The sequence below is a fragment of the Heterocephalus glaber genome, unplaced genomic scaffold, assembly GCF_053883595.1.
Source record: "Heterocephalus glaber isolate CG9 unplaced genomic scaffold, H.glaber_assembly_v1.0 deba00001465, whole genome shotgun sequence".
NCBI classification, from domain to species: domain Eukaryota; kingdom Metazoa; phylum Chordata; class Mammalia; order Rodentia; family Bathyergidae; genus Heterocephalus; species Heterocephalus glaber.
In genome coordinates, this window is record NW_028258312.1 from 15,605,551 (window position 1) to 15,623,067 (window position 17,517).

At 34.0% G+C, this 17,517-nt stretch overlaps 1 protein-coding gene and 1 pseudogene across 2 annotated transcripts in view; one reads left to right on the top strand and one right to left on the bottom strand.

Moving 5' to 3' along the window:
• Chd1 (chromodomain helicase DNA binding protein 1) overlaps window positions 1-14,842 on the top strand; it is a 71,735-nt gene extending 56,893 nt beyond the window's left edge. For both annotated transcript variants that reach the window (XM_087180898.1, XM_087180899.1), the window contains 5 exons: window positions 3,369-3,547; window positions 8,454-8,550; window positions 9,450-9,501; window positions 10,077-10,287; window positions 12,163-14,842. In XM_087180898.1, coding sequence (XP_087037024.1) covers window positions 3,369-3,547; window positions 8,454-8,550; window positions 9,450-9,501; window positions 10,077-10,287; window positions 12,163-12,508 — 885 coding nt within the window. In that variant the 3' untranslated portion in view covers window positions 12,509-14,842. The remainder of the gene's footprint in view (window positions 1-3,368; window positions 3,548-8,453; window positions 8,551-9,449; window positions 9,502-10,076; window positions 10,288-12,162) is intronic.
• On the bottom strand, window positions 5,922-6,021 carry LOC147826586 (U6 spliceosomal RNA; annotated as a pseudogene).
• Window positions 14,843-17,517: the final 2,675 nt, after the last annotated feature.

A 17,517-nucleotide genomic window follows, 5' to 3' on the forward strand; every position in this document is an offset into this window, starting at 1 on the left:
AGCTCTGGTTGTTAGACTTTGATATAATCTTAAATCCTTTTCACTGTTAATTAATCTACTGTATTTGAAAGATGGAAATTTTCCTTCTAAAACTACATTTATGTTTGACCGACTGTGTCATTCTAGATCTCCAGTTTCTCATTCCACTTTCTCATCTTTTTGCCTCTTCACTAGAAAATGTTGATATAATGAACATTTTTGTTCCCTGATTCTATGACATGCCCTAAAAACCTTCAAGTATTTTCTCACACTTTTAAAAATAGTAGTCCGTACCAGCTTTCTTGATCTCATCTGTTGACATTGTTCCAGTCACTGAGAATTTAGAGGACATTCAAAATGTGAAACTGTCACTCTGTCCTATCTTCCATTTTATGTATTTGGGCTGCAAGTATTGTCTTTGGACTTTTAATTTTAATCACTTCTGAAGGTTCAGACATTGATTTTTTTTTTTAATAATTTAGTCTGTATTGGGCAGGAGTGGAGAGGTGATGATATGTTGGTTTTTGTTTTGTTTTGTTTTTTGAGGTAAAAACAGTAACCTTTTCACTTGAACTGTTGTATATTCCGAAGCCAGGCTTTTCTGGGCTTGTGCTGAATTTTATTTTATTGGAGAGTAACTCTTAAGAAATTTAGTGGCCTTTTCTCAGCCTTTATTCTCCTTCATATCTTTGCCCTATTTGGCAACTCTTGATTTACCTTGTCTTTTACTGATTTGTCTTTATAATTAAAATATAAATTAGTGATTAAGAAAGAGCACAGGATTTGAGATCAGTTGAACCTGGGTTTGACAGATGTCATTTGTTTCTGTGCTTCAGTTTCTTTTTCAAATACTGTTGAAAGGAACTGTTGTCAGGGTCAAATGAAGTACATTTAAAGCAAAGGTAACTAATAAGTATTTGTAAGTTTTATCATTTCTCTAATTCTAATCCAGAAGCCTTAGCCTTGGCATAGATTTCTGTCATCATTTCTTCTCCCCCACTCACACTCATGTCAGTGAGCAAATTCTTCTAGCTCTAAGAACTGATTTAACTTACAGCCATCCCTTTCCTGAATTATTTTAGTAGCATCATAGGTGTTCTTGCTACTTCCACCCTTCCTATCTCTCAACCTGTGCCCTGTCTGTACCTCATTTTGTACTGCATACCGCAACCACAGTGATTAGGATAGCTACATGAAGAAGACAGTGCACCATGTTTTTTCTCTATGTAGAGCTCAGCTGAGTTTCTATCTCTTTTAGCATAAAAGATTTTGTACCAAACCTAAAGGTGTATAGTGTCTGGTTAACTCCTGTTGTTTCCTGCCTACTTTCTCTCTCACTTGGTTCTAGTCACATTAGCATTCATGTTGTTCTTTAAACATGTCAGAAAAATTTGAGGGCATTTGTACTTGCTCTCTCTCTGCTTTGAATGGCCTATTCCTTCATTTTCTTTAGGTATCTTCTCAAACATTGCTCTTCCTTAAAATCTAAATAAGGTAAGAAGCTTCCTTCTCTTTATTTTTCTTGATCACCATTGTCACCATTGTCACCGTTGAACTCTGTATCTCTTATTTATTGGCTGTCTTATAACAAGGGTTGAAGTATCATAGTGTCACTATTTTACTCTGTTTTCTGGTTTGGAATAATGCCAAGAACATGTATGTACTCGGCTTACATACATTGAATAAATTATTTTCTAGGAGAATATAAACTACCAAAATTAAAAGAGAAATTGGAAGCAGGCCATGGTGGGGCACACTTGTAATCCCACTACTCAGGATGAATGAGGCGGGAGGATCACCATAAGATCAAGGCCACCTGAACTACATAGTGATACCCATCTCAAAACCAAAAATAAAATACAATAAGAGGAGCTAGGAATAATGTTTAAAAATTGGATAGGAAACTAAAGATTTCTCTCCCTTTTTTTTTTTGGTATCAGAGATCGAACTCAGGACCTTGTGCTTGCGAGACAGGTAGCGGTACCACTGAGCTAAATCCCTGGCCCTACCTTTTTTTTTGTAATGGCATCAGATCTGCCAGAAAGTTTTGCCTCTAAAAAATACATAATTCTACTCCTCCACTCCTTCCTATTTACAAAGAGTCGAGGGGTTAAAGGGAGGGCAAGAGAATGGGGAAAAAATAACCAAGGTACATCATGTAAAGGTACAAGTTCCCAATGATGAATGTAACTGTAATTGTATACCTAAAGTATACCAATAAACAATGAAAAAAAGAATACATAATTCTAATAGTTCTTCAATTATTCTTGACAAAGAATGGAAAACTTCCCAACTTGTTTGGTTAAGTAGGCCAGTGAAACAGTAAAATACAAATCCATACCAGCCGGTGCTACAAGGATTTCTTTTTTAATTAAATGGCTTTGGACCAACTAACATTTCAATATATTGTTTAATGTTGACCCGTCTCATCTTTACATTCCTGGACCTAAACCAAGTTGTTTCTCATGGTTATTTATTAAATTTAAATTTGTTTCTACATTGCTATTCATAAATTTTATCTAAAACTGCCTTTTTTAGTAATATCTTAATTCTGATTTTATGTTTTTAATACAGCAGTAAAACTGAGGTACACAATTACTGATGTTTCATTGTTTTATTAGTATGTAAAGTATTTATCAAGGAAAGGGTTGATCTCTATCAGCTACCCTGTCCTTCAGGTATCCAAACTATGAGAGTAGCAGAAGTTATCGTTTGCCACCTTATTTTGTCCTTAAGGTTTGGAAGAATATACAGCTTATATATGTCTGCCTACATTCATTTTAGTACCGTGGTTGCTAGTGTATTTTATTATATGAAGATTTTCCCTTAATTTTTTCTTTATAAAATACTTTCAATTAATTCCTTACTGTATATTTTAGTGGATATAGGGTATACTCTGAAATGTATTAATATTAGTATTTTGTGTTTTAAGACTACTTAGGCCCATTGTAGTAGTGCATGCTTATAATCCCAGCACTCTTGGAGGCCAGGACAGAAGGATAACAATTTCAAGCTCACCCTGTGCAGCATGAGACTCTGTCTCAAAATAAAAAATTTAAGAAAAGGAGGGAGTCTGAGGATGTTAAGGTCCTGGGTTCATTCATTCCCCAGTACCTGGTGGGGTGGAAGTAGGCGAGACTACTTACATAACACCCTACAGTATAAGAAGTAACCATTTTTGTAGCAGCCGAGTAAAATCCAGACTTCAAAGCCTTGTTTTCCTGAACAATATCCAAAAGGAAAAAAGGGGGGAAACTGATATGTAATAGCTCTGAGATGAGATTTAATGGTCACCAATGTTGTTTTTACTCATATAAATATTGCTCAGAGAGATCTTGATTTCAGATTTTTAATACATATATTTGTGTTCTTATTTTCACATTTTCAAGTGTAAAGAAAGAATGAGGCCTGTCAAAGCAGCTTTGAAACAACTTGATAGGCCTGAGAAAGGCCTTTCAGAAAGAGAACAACTGGAACATACTAGACAATGTTTAATAAAAATTGGAGACCATATCACAGAATGTCTGAAAGAGTATGCAAATCCTGAACAAATTAAGCAGTGGAGAAAGTAAGTAATAAGCTTTCAGGAATTGTCTGATTTATAATTCTGTAACTTTTTATTTATGTGTGTGTCTCAGTTTATTTCTCTTAATTCTGAAGTTCAGGTGACAACATAGTGTTTAAAAAGTAACCTATTTTCACTTTTTTCCTTCAAAGTATTTTTATGAGTACTGCTTACGATCATGATGAGCTACAGTTGTCATCTCTGTCTTTAAATGAGAAATAAGGGGATCTATTTCATTAAAATTTAGATTGCATTTGAATTTTCAGTGTCTTTACAACTCACCAAATTATTCTCAGTAATCTTTAGAAGTTGCTGTTCCGCAAAACTTTGTTGCTCAAATTTAGCAATTTGTCTTCAGATATGTTATAAACTTATGAAAATAGCTCGTTTCAAGAAATATAGTAAGCAAAGCTCTATTTTTCTCTTTACTTTAGAAATAGCAGTAACACAGTTACTGATCTTGAAACCTGAGCTGCTATATTATTTTACTAGATCCGGATCAGTGTTAAGCCAAACTGCAAGACAGATGAGGAAAGAAATAAAATGGTCACCTTGCAGTCATTAATGTCAGTTCATTAGTCTACTAACTTTTTCGCTATGTGCAGTGCAGGTACACTTCAAAAGAAGTATAATGACATTTCTAGAGGAGTGAAAATGACTAGAATATATTAGAAAAATCCTATCATTGTTCTTCTTTCTCCTTAAATTCATCCAGAACCCAGTTAGCAAAAGAAGCTAGAATGTTGGTACACAAGTGAAAACTGAGCTATCATATTAATAAGCACTTACCACACACAATAGCTGCAACTTCTGCAGTTTGGGATGCTACAGAAATCTAGTATGTATATTTTTCCTTTATAGTTTCACAGATAGAAGGTTCTTTCTTACTGTAGATCTTAGCAACCTTAGCATGTGAATTTTCTGTTTTCCTAGTAAATAGAGAGCTTTTATTTTCATATAAAGGAAGCACTTATAACTTTTTTTTTTTTTTGGCAATTCCATATTGCCAGCCAGCATAACTGTTTATGTGCTTCAGGGGACATTAAAATAAAGGTTACTTGAACACAAAGCACTGCTTTCCCCAGGCAGTCATTCTGATAAGCAACACCACCCTAAGTAACAGGCAAGTAATGTTCATTGTGAACGTGCTGCACAAAGGGATGATTTGCTCCAGTGGGATGGAGTGGGGCTGGAAGCAAACGCGATGGCATCGATTTCACTGTGCTGTTCACTGTAATCAGAATGGTGTGCATTTGAAAGTTAGGAGTTATTTTTTTCTGGACTTCCCTTTTAATGATTTTGGACCATGGTTGGTACTGGGTAATTGAAACTGGAAAGCAAAGCATGGGTTGAAGGAGGCTACTGTTCTGGAGCTTTCATACTTTTCTTTGATATTATAAGCAGAATTATTTTGTTTTTCTCAAGCTTTTTTAATATGTGATGATCCCCAAAGCATAGAACCGTAGAATAACAATAAAATCAAATGAAATGAGAATATAGGCAAGTTTTCTGTCTTTTCATACTCAGGATCTAAAGTTTAATTTGCTCTGTCTGTAGTTCCCAAATACATTCTAGACTGTTGCTTGCCTTTGATACAATTAGGAAAAGGAATGGAATGCAGTGAATTATTCTCAAAATTGATATTTTTTAATGTTATTTATTGGTACATTTTAGGTATACAATATGACATTCATCATTGGGAGTTTGCACCTTTACATACTTTATCTTGGTTCTTACTTTTTTCCCCATTCCCCTGCCCTCCCTTCAACCCCTCCACCCCTCCCTGTTTACAAAGACTTTGTTTCCATTTTTTTACATTTAAAAGAATTATATTCTTTCCCACTTTCTTAGTGTAAAAATTCTTCTAAGTTAATTAAGATTATTGGTACATTTTAGATACATATATAACATTCATCATAGGGAATTTATACCTGTACATGATATATCTTGATCCTTTTTTTCCCATTCCCCTCCCCTTCCTTCAGTCCTTCCCCTCCTTATTTATAAAAGCTTTGTTTCCATTTTATCCTTCTTTTCTCGTTTTTTTCTTTTCCTTCCTTCCCCTCTGTCTCCTTTCTAGTTCCCCTTCCAATTTGAACAATTTCTTCCTATGTCACAATATCTGTTATACATTTTTAGTCCTTATTTATACTTTTAGTTTCTCACACCAGAGAAACAATGCAGTATTTACACGTGACCTATTTATGTTACTTAAGGTGCATCCATTTACCTAGAAATGTCTCAAGTATATCCTCATTTATGTCTGAGTACTAGTCCATTTTATAAAAAAAACCTCATCATCTTTATCCATTGCTTAATGGGCATTTGGGTTGTTTCCAGGATTTAGCTATTATGAACTGTGCTGCAAGGATGTGCATAAAATATGGAACGCTTCATGAAATTTGTGTGTCATCCTTGCACAGGGGCCATGGTAATCTGTATTCCAATTTTAGTGTATGTGCTGCCAAAGCGAGCACTCTTAGTGTAAAAAGCCTGGGTTCCTTTTACAAATTATGAAATTTGAGTTTGGCAGCTCTGTTTAGATAATGCTTTTTGCCAAGAATGGATTATTGGTTAGGGAGGACCACTGAGGGAAAAATACTTAATTTTACTACATGCCAATTGTTAAAAACTTACATTAAGGGTTAGCTTTTCATCGTTGCAGAGAGAGCGCTGCCTACTTTCTAGAATGGAAAAAAGGAAATTACATAGTGACTAGTACAAATAGATGTTGTTTCAGATTTAGTTACTAGGAAAAGATCAGGGAATCTTTGGAAGATGAAAGACTTAATAGTCAAGAAACTTACTCTTTTTGTTGTGTTGTAGGGTCATTTTACCTCTAAAGGCCAGTCTTACTTTTCTTTACTCAGTTGGCCACATTATCTCTTTGGTTTTTTTCCCTAGTTTTTGTTCACCTTAATACCATATTCTTTACTGTTCATTCCTCTTGCCACTCTGGTGGCACAGAACCCCTTAAAAGGAGGAAAGGGGAGCAGAGAGACTCCAACTGACAGATATCCCAGAAAGTAAATAAACTTTTTCTCTGGTCTAGTGCTATCTTGGAGAAAAAAAATTTAATGCAGAAACAAGGAAAATAATACATAACTTATAATGACCAGTTGTTGAATGGCTAACCCCGCCCTTGAGTCCCTGAATAATAAGTATTGATTCTACAGAACAAAACAAGACAGAGACCTCAGCCATAGTTACCATATAAAGACCTGATTTACAGAACAGTTGACATTAAGTATGTTTTTACAGTAGCTATAGTTACCTGCCTTATTTGTTGCTCATAGATGCTGCTCAGTCTTTTAACCAACTCTCTTCAAAATGAGTGAAATGGAATACTAATTTTTATTTAAAGATCACTGTAATTGATAGGTGGCCAAAATAATAGAAAATTTATGTTTCATTTGTCAGTAATTTCATATGCCACATTCTAATAGATCTTTCAATAGTATTACTTTCAGGAAATCTGAACAGTTTACAACTTCCATTTTACAAAGGAGAAAAAGGACTAAGGTGAAAAGCTTCCTAGGACTGTGTTGGGTTTGGGGTTTAACAGAAAAAGCCCCTGGGAACTGAACTTTTTACAGAAGGTACTGATTCTTAGGTTTATGCAAGTGCCAACACTAGTCAGTTTTGGTGCTTTGCCCAGAATAAGATGTTGTGCAAGGGATAGAATAAGGACCAGAATCTAATTCCTGACTAGGTTTTTCTAGGGCAAACTGTGTTTTTAGCCAGACATGGTGGCACATGCATGTAATCCCAGCACTTGGGAGGCTGAGGCAGGAGGATGGCCTTGAGTTAGAGGCCAGCCTGGGCTACATGGTGAGTTCAAAGCCAGCCTGAACTATACAGCAAAACCCTGTTTCAAGAAAATCCTCAACCAAAAATAAAAAAAGATGTATTTTTAACAAGAACCAGTTTTGAACAAAAAGGCAGCTTATTAATTTTCTCCCTCTTGAGGATTAACTGTAGAATGTAGATACGTTAGAAGTAGTCTAAATTTAAAAGCCAGGTAAATTTTTTCAGTGGATTTCAGTTCAGTCAGGTATCAATTAGCTTTCTCAACCAAGTTTAATTTTATATTTCAGGGTAACTATCCCTTCAGTGTGTATTTGTGTTTTCTGATGACAAGTGACTTAGCAGTATTTTTTGAGATGTATTTGACAATTTAAAAATGTATATATTTATGGCATATAATTTGATTTGATGTATTTATATATTATGAAATAATCACAATCTATAATAATGCCTACATTTGAATGGAAAGAGAAACCTAGAGACACCGCCCTGTGCCTGCTTCATAGTGTCATGGTAGTCTTGTGACTATTACATCATTTATGAAAAAACAGTTGCTTTTTCATGTGTGAAGACCCTTTTGTCAGTACTGAGAATTGAACCTAGACCTTCGCACAGAGCTACATGCCCAGCCCTTTTTAATTTTTGAGACAGCTGGATAAGTAGCCCAAGGGTAGGCTTGAACTTCTCAACCTCCTAGAGTGTGGGGCTTACAGGCATGCACCACCATGCCTGGCTAAGAATGTTCTATACTAGTTTAATCCCTGTCATCTCACGCTGTTTCTCCTCATCTTACCTGATGTCATATACAGAGTTTTGGAGCATGAACCTCTTGAGTCTCTTCTTGATTTGTGAGTTTACTTATCTTTAGTGAATTTCAGTTTAAGATTATTACTTTTCATTACAAAGATTATAAAATGAAGGGGTTTGAATTCATTGGAGTTTATCCATATATAAAGTTTGAAAAAGTAAATATGAAAATTAATCTCTTTAAACTGTTCTATAGAGGGCTGGTGAGAGAGAGAGAGAGAGAGTGTGTGTGTGTGTGTGTGTGTGTTTGAGGAGAAGATTTTCCACCAGACTAATTTGCCTTTTTTTTTTCTAGAAACCTGTGGATTTTTGTATCTAAGTTTACTGAGTTTGATGCAAGAAAGTTACATAAGTTATATAAGCATGCTATTAAAAAACGACAAGAAACTCAGGTAAATTAGTGCATTACATTTTATTCCTTAATTTATTTCATTAAAACCATGATACATTATTACAGAAGAATTTAATTAGTCAATGAAGAAGCACTTAATGAAATAGAAAACTTGTGTTATAACACATCAGTAATAATTTTTGCAGGCAAGATCCACAGAAGGAATCTAAAATTCATGGGCAAGAGTAGAATACTGGCATAGTCTGAAAGGTCCCTCTGAGATGTTGATTTCTTACAAAAGGATAACAATTTATGGAAGAGACACTTGTTTAAGAGTAACTTAAACAAGTAATCATAGTAATAAGACATCAACATCATGAAACCCTCTGATACACACTTGTGGAATTGTGGCCAAAGATGTATATGATTTCGCTGTCATCCTGAGATTATAGCAGATAAATCACATTTGAAGGGTGGTCTTCAGTAACTGGTGTTCCTCAACAGTGTCCAGGTTGTGGAGGTGAGGAAAGACTAAGGAGCTGTCACAGAATATGATATGACACTGAAATGCAGTATAGGTTCCAGATTGGGTCTTGGAGCAGGAAAATGTGAGATTTGAATAAGGTCTAGAGCTCAGTTAATAGTCTTCTGTCAGTGTTTTGATCATTATACTGTGGTTATGTAAAATAAAAGAGAAAGCTAGGGAATGGTATATGGGGCTTTTGTTACCACCTCTGCAACTTTTTTGTTAGGTCTAAAATTATTTCAGTCGGTTGCTTAAAAAGACATCTGTGGAGCAAATAGTTTATAGGATTTATAAATGTTATACATTTCAATATCTGATATGCAGACTTCAATCAGTATCAGAATTTTTTAAGGCCATCCCCTCCCCAGGTTTAGGAGTGTTTAAGAGTATTTAAAGCCACTGAAAAGATTCTTACCTGTATGCATTTATTTTAGCAAAACAGTGACCAGAACAGCAACTTGAATGCTCATGTGATTAGAAATCCAGGTAGGTAAGCCTTACTGGTTGTTTTGGAAGATAAATCTAAAAACTGTTTTCCTTTTTTGGGGTTTTTAGATAAAATTATGAAAAGCTTAAGTTGTTCTTGCTTAAAAGTACTTTTATATTGAGAAGATACTGTAATTTCATTTATACCTACATTATTAGATAAAATCTATTTTTTTAATGTTCAGTTTATTGTTATCCTTTGCATAAACCTTTTGCTAAATTCTAGAAATTGTAGGATAATTGTTAAAATGAATGTTTATTCATTTCTAATATCATTTAGAATAATGCATTCTTTCTATTTTGTGACAGCAGGTACAAAAGTGTAGTCCAAGAACAGTTTGGGTTTCATATTTTCCAGTTGTGATTTTTCACACTTCAGGACCAAGTGACCTCTTTTTAAGTCTTAGAACTGCCATTTTTAGACCATTTCCAAATGCTTTAACTACTGATATTTGAGATGATTTTGTTTTGGCGGGGGTTAAAACAGGACTTAACTATCTAGGAATAAAATACTTTTATCACCACGTATTTTTTTAAAATCATTAACAAAAGTTGGACTTTCTTGTCTTTAACAGATGTGGAGAGATTAAAAGAGAATACAAATCATGACGATAGCAGCAGGGATAGTTATTCTTCTGATAGACATTTATCTCAGTACCATGACCACCATAAAGACCGACATCAGGGAGATTCTTACAAAAAGAGTGATTCCAGGAAAAGACCCTATTCTTCATTTAGTAATGGTAAAGATCATCGAGACTGGGATCACTACAAGCAAGACAGCAGGTAAACTTGAGTTACTTTGAAATTTGCTTTATAGGTTTCTCCTTTTATTTACTGTATTGGACCTACTGTCGGAACAAGTCTTGTGTATTTATAAACAAAAGAATTAATCTATAGTATTTTCTACCACTGATAACTTAATTTCTCTATAAAATGAGGTGGTTTATTGAGACCAGGTCTTGCTATTCAGTTCAGACTTGCTTTGAATGACATAGCCCAGGCTGGCCTCAAACCTAGAGCAATCCTCCTGCCTCAGCTTCCCAAGTGCTGGCATTACAGGCACATGTCACCACCCCTGACTCTGTAAATTGAATTTTGAATTAAAAAGTTGAAATCAAAGTATACAGTGCAAGTTGGAAGTTGATGTAGGAAGATGTTAAATTTTGGGATTCATTGTAATTGGTTTTGGAGAATACTGGATCATATACTCAAAATATAATCAGATAAACTAAGAGCTTGATGGAATAGTGATCCTGATTTGGTGGGGGAGGGGATTCTACATCCTGTATTATAAAAATACTCATGAAGGGTAGAAAAAAATTATTCTGACAACCTTATTGAGATTAAACTTTAATCTCAGCAATCTGGTATAGAACTGAAACCAGGAAGTTTTCTCTTGAGTTTTAATATGATTACTGTTGGAAGGTTTGGTTTTTTTTTGTTTTAATATTTTTCAAGGCAGGTTCTCACTATGTAGTTCAGGCTGGCCATGAACTCCCTATGTAGCTCAAGCTGGCCTCAAACTTGTGGTCATCCTCCTGCCTCAGCCTCCCAAGTCCTGGGATTATAGGCATGCACCACCATGGCCAGCTGTTGGAAGTTTTTGAGTAGAGAACTTGAATATATATTATACTCCTTTATATAATATACTCATTTATTGATAAAGGATTATTTTTAATAGTTAATGATTATTGCTAACTATAAACTCAAAAATTGAGAGGAATAAAAGTAAAAATCAGAAGAACATTAGAAGGGCTGAGGTGCAGCTCCGTTGTAGAGTACTTGCCTCCCATGCCTGAGGCCCTAGGTTCCACCCCAGCATTTCAGAAGAAATTAGAAGACACTGTTTCTATTTCAGTTATGCTCACAGTATTAATCTGTTCTGTGAGAAGCTCTGTCACACTCCAAGACATCAGTTATAGAATAGTATAATATTAGAAAGGGACATATGATAAAAAGAAAAATTTGTAATAGTGGTATAGGTTTATAATTTCATAGGCTGATTAAAGATAATTTATATTCTTTGTAATAACTCTCATTCAGTGTTTTTTATTTGAAAAGGCAAACATTTTAGAGATTAGTTATCATTAAACTTGCCACATTTACTTCTTAGTAGACTGCCACATTTATATATAGAGTACAGTTTTCAGTAATGATTTTTGTGTTGACATAAAATTAGTTAACTTGAGAAGGCTTTAAATAGGCATCATCAGTCAATGGAAATTCTCCTTTATAAATCATTTCATAGACTTTGTTCTTGAATTTAAAATTTTTCCTGGCTAGAAGTTCTGATATGAAAGACTTTGATTTTACGGGTGTCCTGGATGGTTGTGATTATCCAGTTCTGACTTCCAGACAGCTATGATGCATGAATGTAAATAAAGAATAAAAATAGCATATTTTCTCAGATTGGCATATGAAATTAGATGTTGTGTGAGGTATTTTGTATGGTTTTTAATGTTATGAATCAAATGATTTTTTTCCCAAAGAGATACTCCAGTGATTTTAAAATTGATTTATGGAGTTTAGTGAGGGTATGAGCTTATATACAATGATAAGTACGTTTTAAAGTATTTTTGTTTTATTCTTAGTATTTTATTTGGAAACGTAATTTGCATTATTAGATTTGACTAAAAGATACAATTTCTCTTTTATTAGATATTACAGTGACAGAGAGAAACACAGAAAACTGGATGATCACAGGAGTAGAGATCACAGGTCAAATTTGGAAGGAAGTTTAAAAGAGAGATCTCATTCTGATCATCGATCTCATTCAGATCATCGGGTACATTCGGATCACCGATCAAGTTCTGAGTACACACACCATAAATCTTCCAGGGATTATAGGTATCACTCAGAGTGGCAAATGGACCACAGAGCTTCCAGCAGTGGCCCTAGGTCACCACTAGATCAGAGGTCTCCTTATGGCTCCAGATCTCCATTTGAACATTCAATTGAACACAAAAGTACACCTGAGCACACCTGGAGTAATCGGAAAACATAACAGAAACTTATGCTTTGTCTTTCTGGACTTTTCTTTTAGCCATATATCATAAACCAACACAGTAATTGCCTTACATGACTTGAAAGATATAAACAGATCTTCTATCAGTAGCAGTATTGTTACTTCTTTCCAGGATGCAAGGTCTATTATCCCAACAGAAGAGAAACTATTTTTATATTTGATTATGCTGCACTGTACTACAAATATTGTAGTACTTTTTTTTTTTCTTTTTTAAAGAAATGGAAATGTTTACTATAACAGGGACCTCAACACTGCCCTCCCATATAGGCTGGATAAAACTTTTTTAAGTCAGTTATTTTAGACTGACCTCCATTTAAGTTATGTTTGTATATGAACTTTACTCTGACCTGTGAGTATGTTTCAGGAAGGAATGAAAGAGAGTTCTTTTCTTAAAGAAAAAAGGCTCAAGGACTTTGTTCACTTTCCAAAGCTACTTGTTTACATTGTACACTGCGACCACCTTGCCGCTTTTCATCACAAGCTTGAATATTTAAATTCTGTACTTATATCTGTAATATAGCCAGGAATTTCCTGTTTGTGATTTATTATTATGCCTTTTTACAAGAAAAAAAATGGCTGTAAATTATTGTAAATGTATTAAATGAGCTTTCCTTCTTTCCCCGTCAGGCTTTTTTTGACTGTTCCTTTCTCTACCAACTCAGGCCTTCTTATCAAAAAAAAAAAAAAATCAGTGTAATAACACTTTTTAATGATTTGTCTTGATGGAATCATTGTGTAGAATGTAAAAATGGGGAAAGGGGCCACTTATTTCCATTAGTCCTTTTTATATTGAATACTTTATTAGATACATGTTACTCCCCTCCCCCTTTTTTAGTCAATATTATGTTTGTAGTAAAAGAAAAAATGATGAGATAATATGGAAAGTCTAAACAGCATGCTCTGGAAACATTTTTTTCAGATGCATTTGAAAGGTTTAAAAGGGTAGGTATATGACTCTCAGAATCCAAATGGCCAAACATTACTATAAATCCATTTGTTTTCCCTTTTCATGTGGGCAATAATGTCAAATGTGCTATGCAGCCAGCTTAACATTTTAGACAAACTTGATTGACTTTTAATATAAACTGTTACAATGCACACTGATTGTATATAAAAACCTTATATATGACAAATTAAATTTAAGAAAAAGGATATGTGGGCTCCTGTAGTTTTCTGCTGCATTCTTACTCCTTCAAGCACTTAATCTTTTTTTTTAAAGTAACATTTGACAGAAAAAGGATATTTTGGTAAGCAATTGAATATTGGTAATGTACTACAACTAAATCTGTTTTGAAAACTGAATCTTTCTATAAAGTAAAACTTAGGTCTAAAAATCTTTGGAACCTTTGGCTTCCTGAAGATATTTTATTCATATATTTTTTAATTTTGTTATATTCAGCAAGACTATTTGAATCATGTGACATGCATTTTTGTTATGCTTGTTATGTAACAAATTTTAATCTTAATTCTGACAATTAGGATATATTCAGATAGTACTTCTATACATAGCCCTATTGATAGCTGTGAAAAGTCTTAAAATTCATTCATAGATTTATTTATTGAATATTTTTCAGTTAAGTTTAAATTTTATACTATGTGTACAGAACCTTCCCATGTTTTAAAAAATTTTTTTATTACTTTGTTTTGGTACCCTGAAGAATAATAATATGTTTCTTTCCTGGTATATAAGATAACATAAAAGAGAATAACCTAATTTTGAATATCTAGTTTATAATTAAATATAAAAACGAAAGAACTCAGTGTTGGCACACATTTTTAAGCCTTTTCACTTTTCTCACTTTTCATATAAATGATTATATTCCCCAAGATCATCTGAGTAAAAATTATACCTAATGAAGTTACAATATTAATACAGTAAGTGGAATCGGGGTTGACATTTTTAAATTCACTTTGTAGCTGAAACATTTGCATTATATCCTGTGAAAATTTCATGAAACATTTTTGGAGAAAATAGAGTAGTCTAACAGTGCTACATTTAGTTGGATATTTAAGTCAATTAATTGAGTTGAATGAGGAATCTGAAAGATTAATTTGCAGGAAATGTTAACTATAAAAAATCAGCATCTATGTTGGGAAGGAGCAAAGCCATAAGTTTATGAAGACACAGTAGAGCAACAGTACATAGATATAATAGAAAACATTCTCTATAAATATGCTTATGTTTGGTCTTACATGCTCATTCTCTTGCTATTTTTATCCATTTATGTTTAATATTTTAAGGATAAGAGATTATGCATAGCATTGTACAATTAACCCTCCACCTTAATATACAATAAATGATTCTTATTAAAAGCAATGGCCTGTTTGCTTATAAAGAAAATGTCAGTGTAGGTTAGAGATTAGTGTTCAGACTGTCAGAAAGCTATGAAAAACTGAAATTTGAATGATTTCCTTCATTTTAGAATGGTTGGCAAAATACAGTGAGAACCATTACAACTTCATAAAATAGAGATTACATGTGTGACCATTTCTTTTGGTAATTTTATGATGTATTATGAAAGTTGAGTGATTTATTTGCTGATTTATATAAAAATCATTGATGAGATTTCTTCGAGAACATGTGTGATTTTTATTTCTGTAGCACATTACTCTTTCTGACTATAAAATTACCTTTGAGGATTTGGAAAAGTAGCCAATCTTCTAATAGTATTTGAATATATGTTTAGACTTTCCCAGCTTTATCTAAACATAAACTTACACCAATATCTTGGTTTAAGAACTTAATTTGTTTTACAATTTTGGGGAAGATAGCCATGTTTGTGTGGGGAAGATGGCTGTGTTCGAGTTTGTCACCAGGTGCAATATATGAACAAAATTAAAATTTTGCCAAACGGTTTTGTTTATGAACCCAGTTGTTTGCAAACAAGTGTTTGTGAATGGAGGTATTACTGTATATTCAAGAATATGGGTTGTTGCAATTTTGAGTAGTTTGTTATTTAGAAAATAATTTTAAAATATTTTTAAGTTTCCGAAGTAGTCTATAAAAGATATTAATAGAGATGCCTCTACATTCAGAGTGTAAAAGCACTGAGAAAACTTTCACATATTGCATTTAATACAGATCTGTGATAAGTGAAGGGTGTTAAAGGGGACACAGTTGAACATGATGAGTATCTTGAGACTCAAAACTGCTAAAATTTCTAGCCATTCTGTTGTAGATTATTTGGAAGAAAATCATTTCATTGGAATTGCATTTCCCTTGGAAATAAGTAGTGATTTTGTAGAATAATTTATGCTCATTGTTTTCTTTTATAAATGTTTTTAGGAACTAATAGGTGCTCTACCTCTGAGTTCTTTTTTATTTTCAGATGATGACTCACAAAGTTGCCAGTCAGGACTTGAATTTGTATCCTCCTGCCTTCACCCTCTTTATCAGTGCTAGGATTGGAGACATGTACCACTGTGCCCAGTTTGAACCTTTTTTTTTTTGGTATCAGGGATCGAACTCAGGTCCTTGGGTTTGCGAGGCAGGTGGCAGAACCACTGAGCTAAATCCCTGGCCTGGCATTCTTAAACTCAATGCTTCTGTTAAATGAGCTAAGTAAGGATGTTGACTGTGATAACGATATGCATGCTTTAGCTGGCAGATTACTTTGTGTTGTAATATCATTATGGTATATTATATTAGACTAGACTGTAGAATGAGTGTGGAACTGAACTGCCCTGCAGTTTTACTAAGCTGGATCTAGGTATAGTAGGTTTTTGTAGTTGTTTGTAATTTTTCTTTACTCAAGTGTTGCCTTTTGCCTAATTCTTTTTACTTTCTGGAATTTCTGTTATTACTATCATATGCCTTTTATTTATGTCCTTTTCAGAAATTTCACTGTATCTGTCTCTTATGCTGAGTATCCCAGCTTCAACCACATCCCTGCCCTGATTTCCACTTAAATAGCCAAAAGATATCAAATCTTGAAATATATGAAATTAAGCAACCTTTCAACACTAATGATATTAAAATATCCACCCCCATTTATGTTTGACCTATCTTTAGCACTGCTTTACCTTTGTTTTTGTTTTACTGCTACAGTGGACCCTCAAGCTATGACTGGCCAACATATGAACAACTTGGGTTACAACGAGGATTTTAGTTATAACTTAGACCAAAGTCTTGAGTTACACCTGAATGCCAGCTGCTTGTGCTTCCAGATGGTGTCAGATACAGATTTAATCCTTAAAGAGTTCTAGAAGGAACATTACAACATCCTTTCCTATGTGGGGTTAATTGGGAAATCCTGGGGCAGTGTCTCTCCAAAGAACACTGAGATCTGCCTGTACACAGGAGAGAGACTTTGAAGGCTGTGTAAAGGAGCCTGAGCCTTCAATTACCAACTTGAGTTACAACCAGCCCCCGCTAACAAATCGAGTTCATAAGTCAAGGGTCCTCTATACTTTGAACACAAAATATTTGTCTTTTATAAAGCTTGTTCCCATAATTCAAATCTCAGCTCAAATGTCATCTCAAATATCCACATTAGTATCATGAGCCATCATTTTTTATATCCCTTCTGTTTTTTCTCCTAGCACATATGCACTATCTGATCTTACGTGCTTTGTTCATTTGCCATGGTCTGCCTCCTCAGTAGAAAATGAATGCTATTAGAACAGGGCTTTTAGTCTGTTTACTTGCTGTATCCTCAATACCTAAAATAGTCCTTCGTCTGAACTGTATTATTTTCATTGTATCTTTGAAATACTATGCCCCGTAAATGGCTAGTATTACCAAACTTACCTTGCCATTGTTACTTGACTCAGTATTATTGGAAACATGTATGCTTTCTCAAGTATCTCATGATTACTTCAGTCTGTTTATTGTCTTCCAGTTTTTAAACTTGACTGATAAATATTACTGAGACATTTGAGAAAGAGAAATATCTAAGTTTTATTTCCAGGAACTAAAATGTGCAGAGAGAAGCTCCAAGAAATGAGGTTTTAACATTTATTTTGCTGACTTGAATAATACAAAGGTT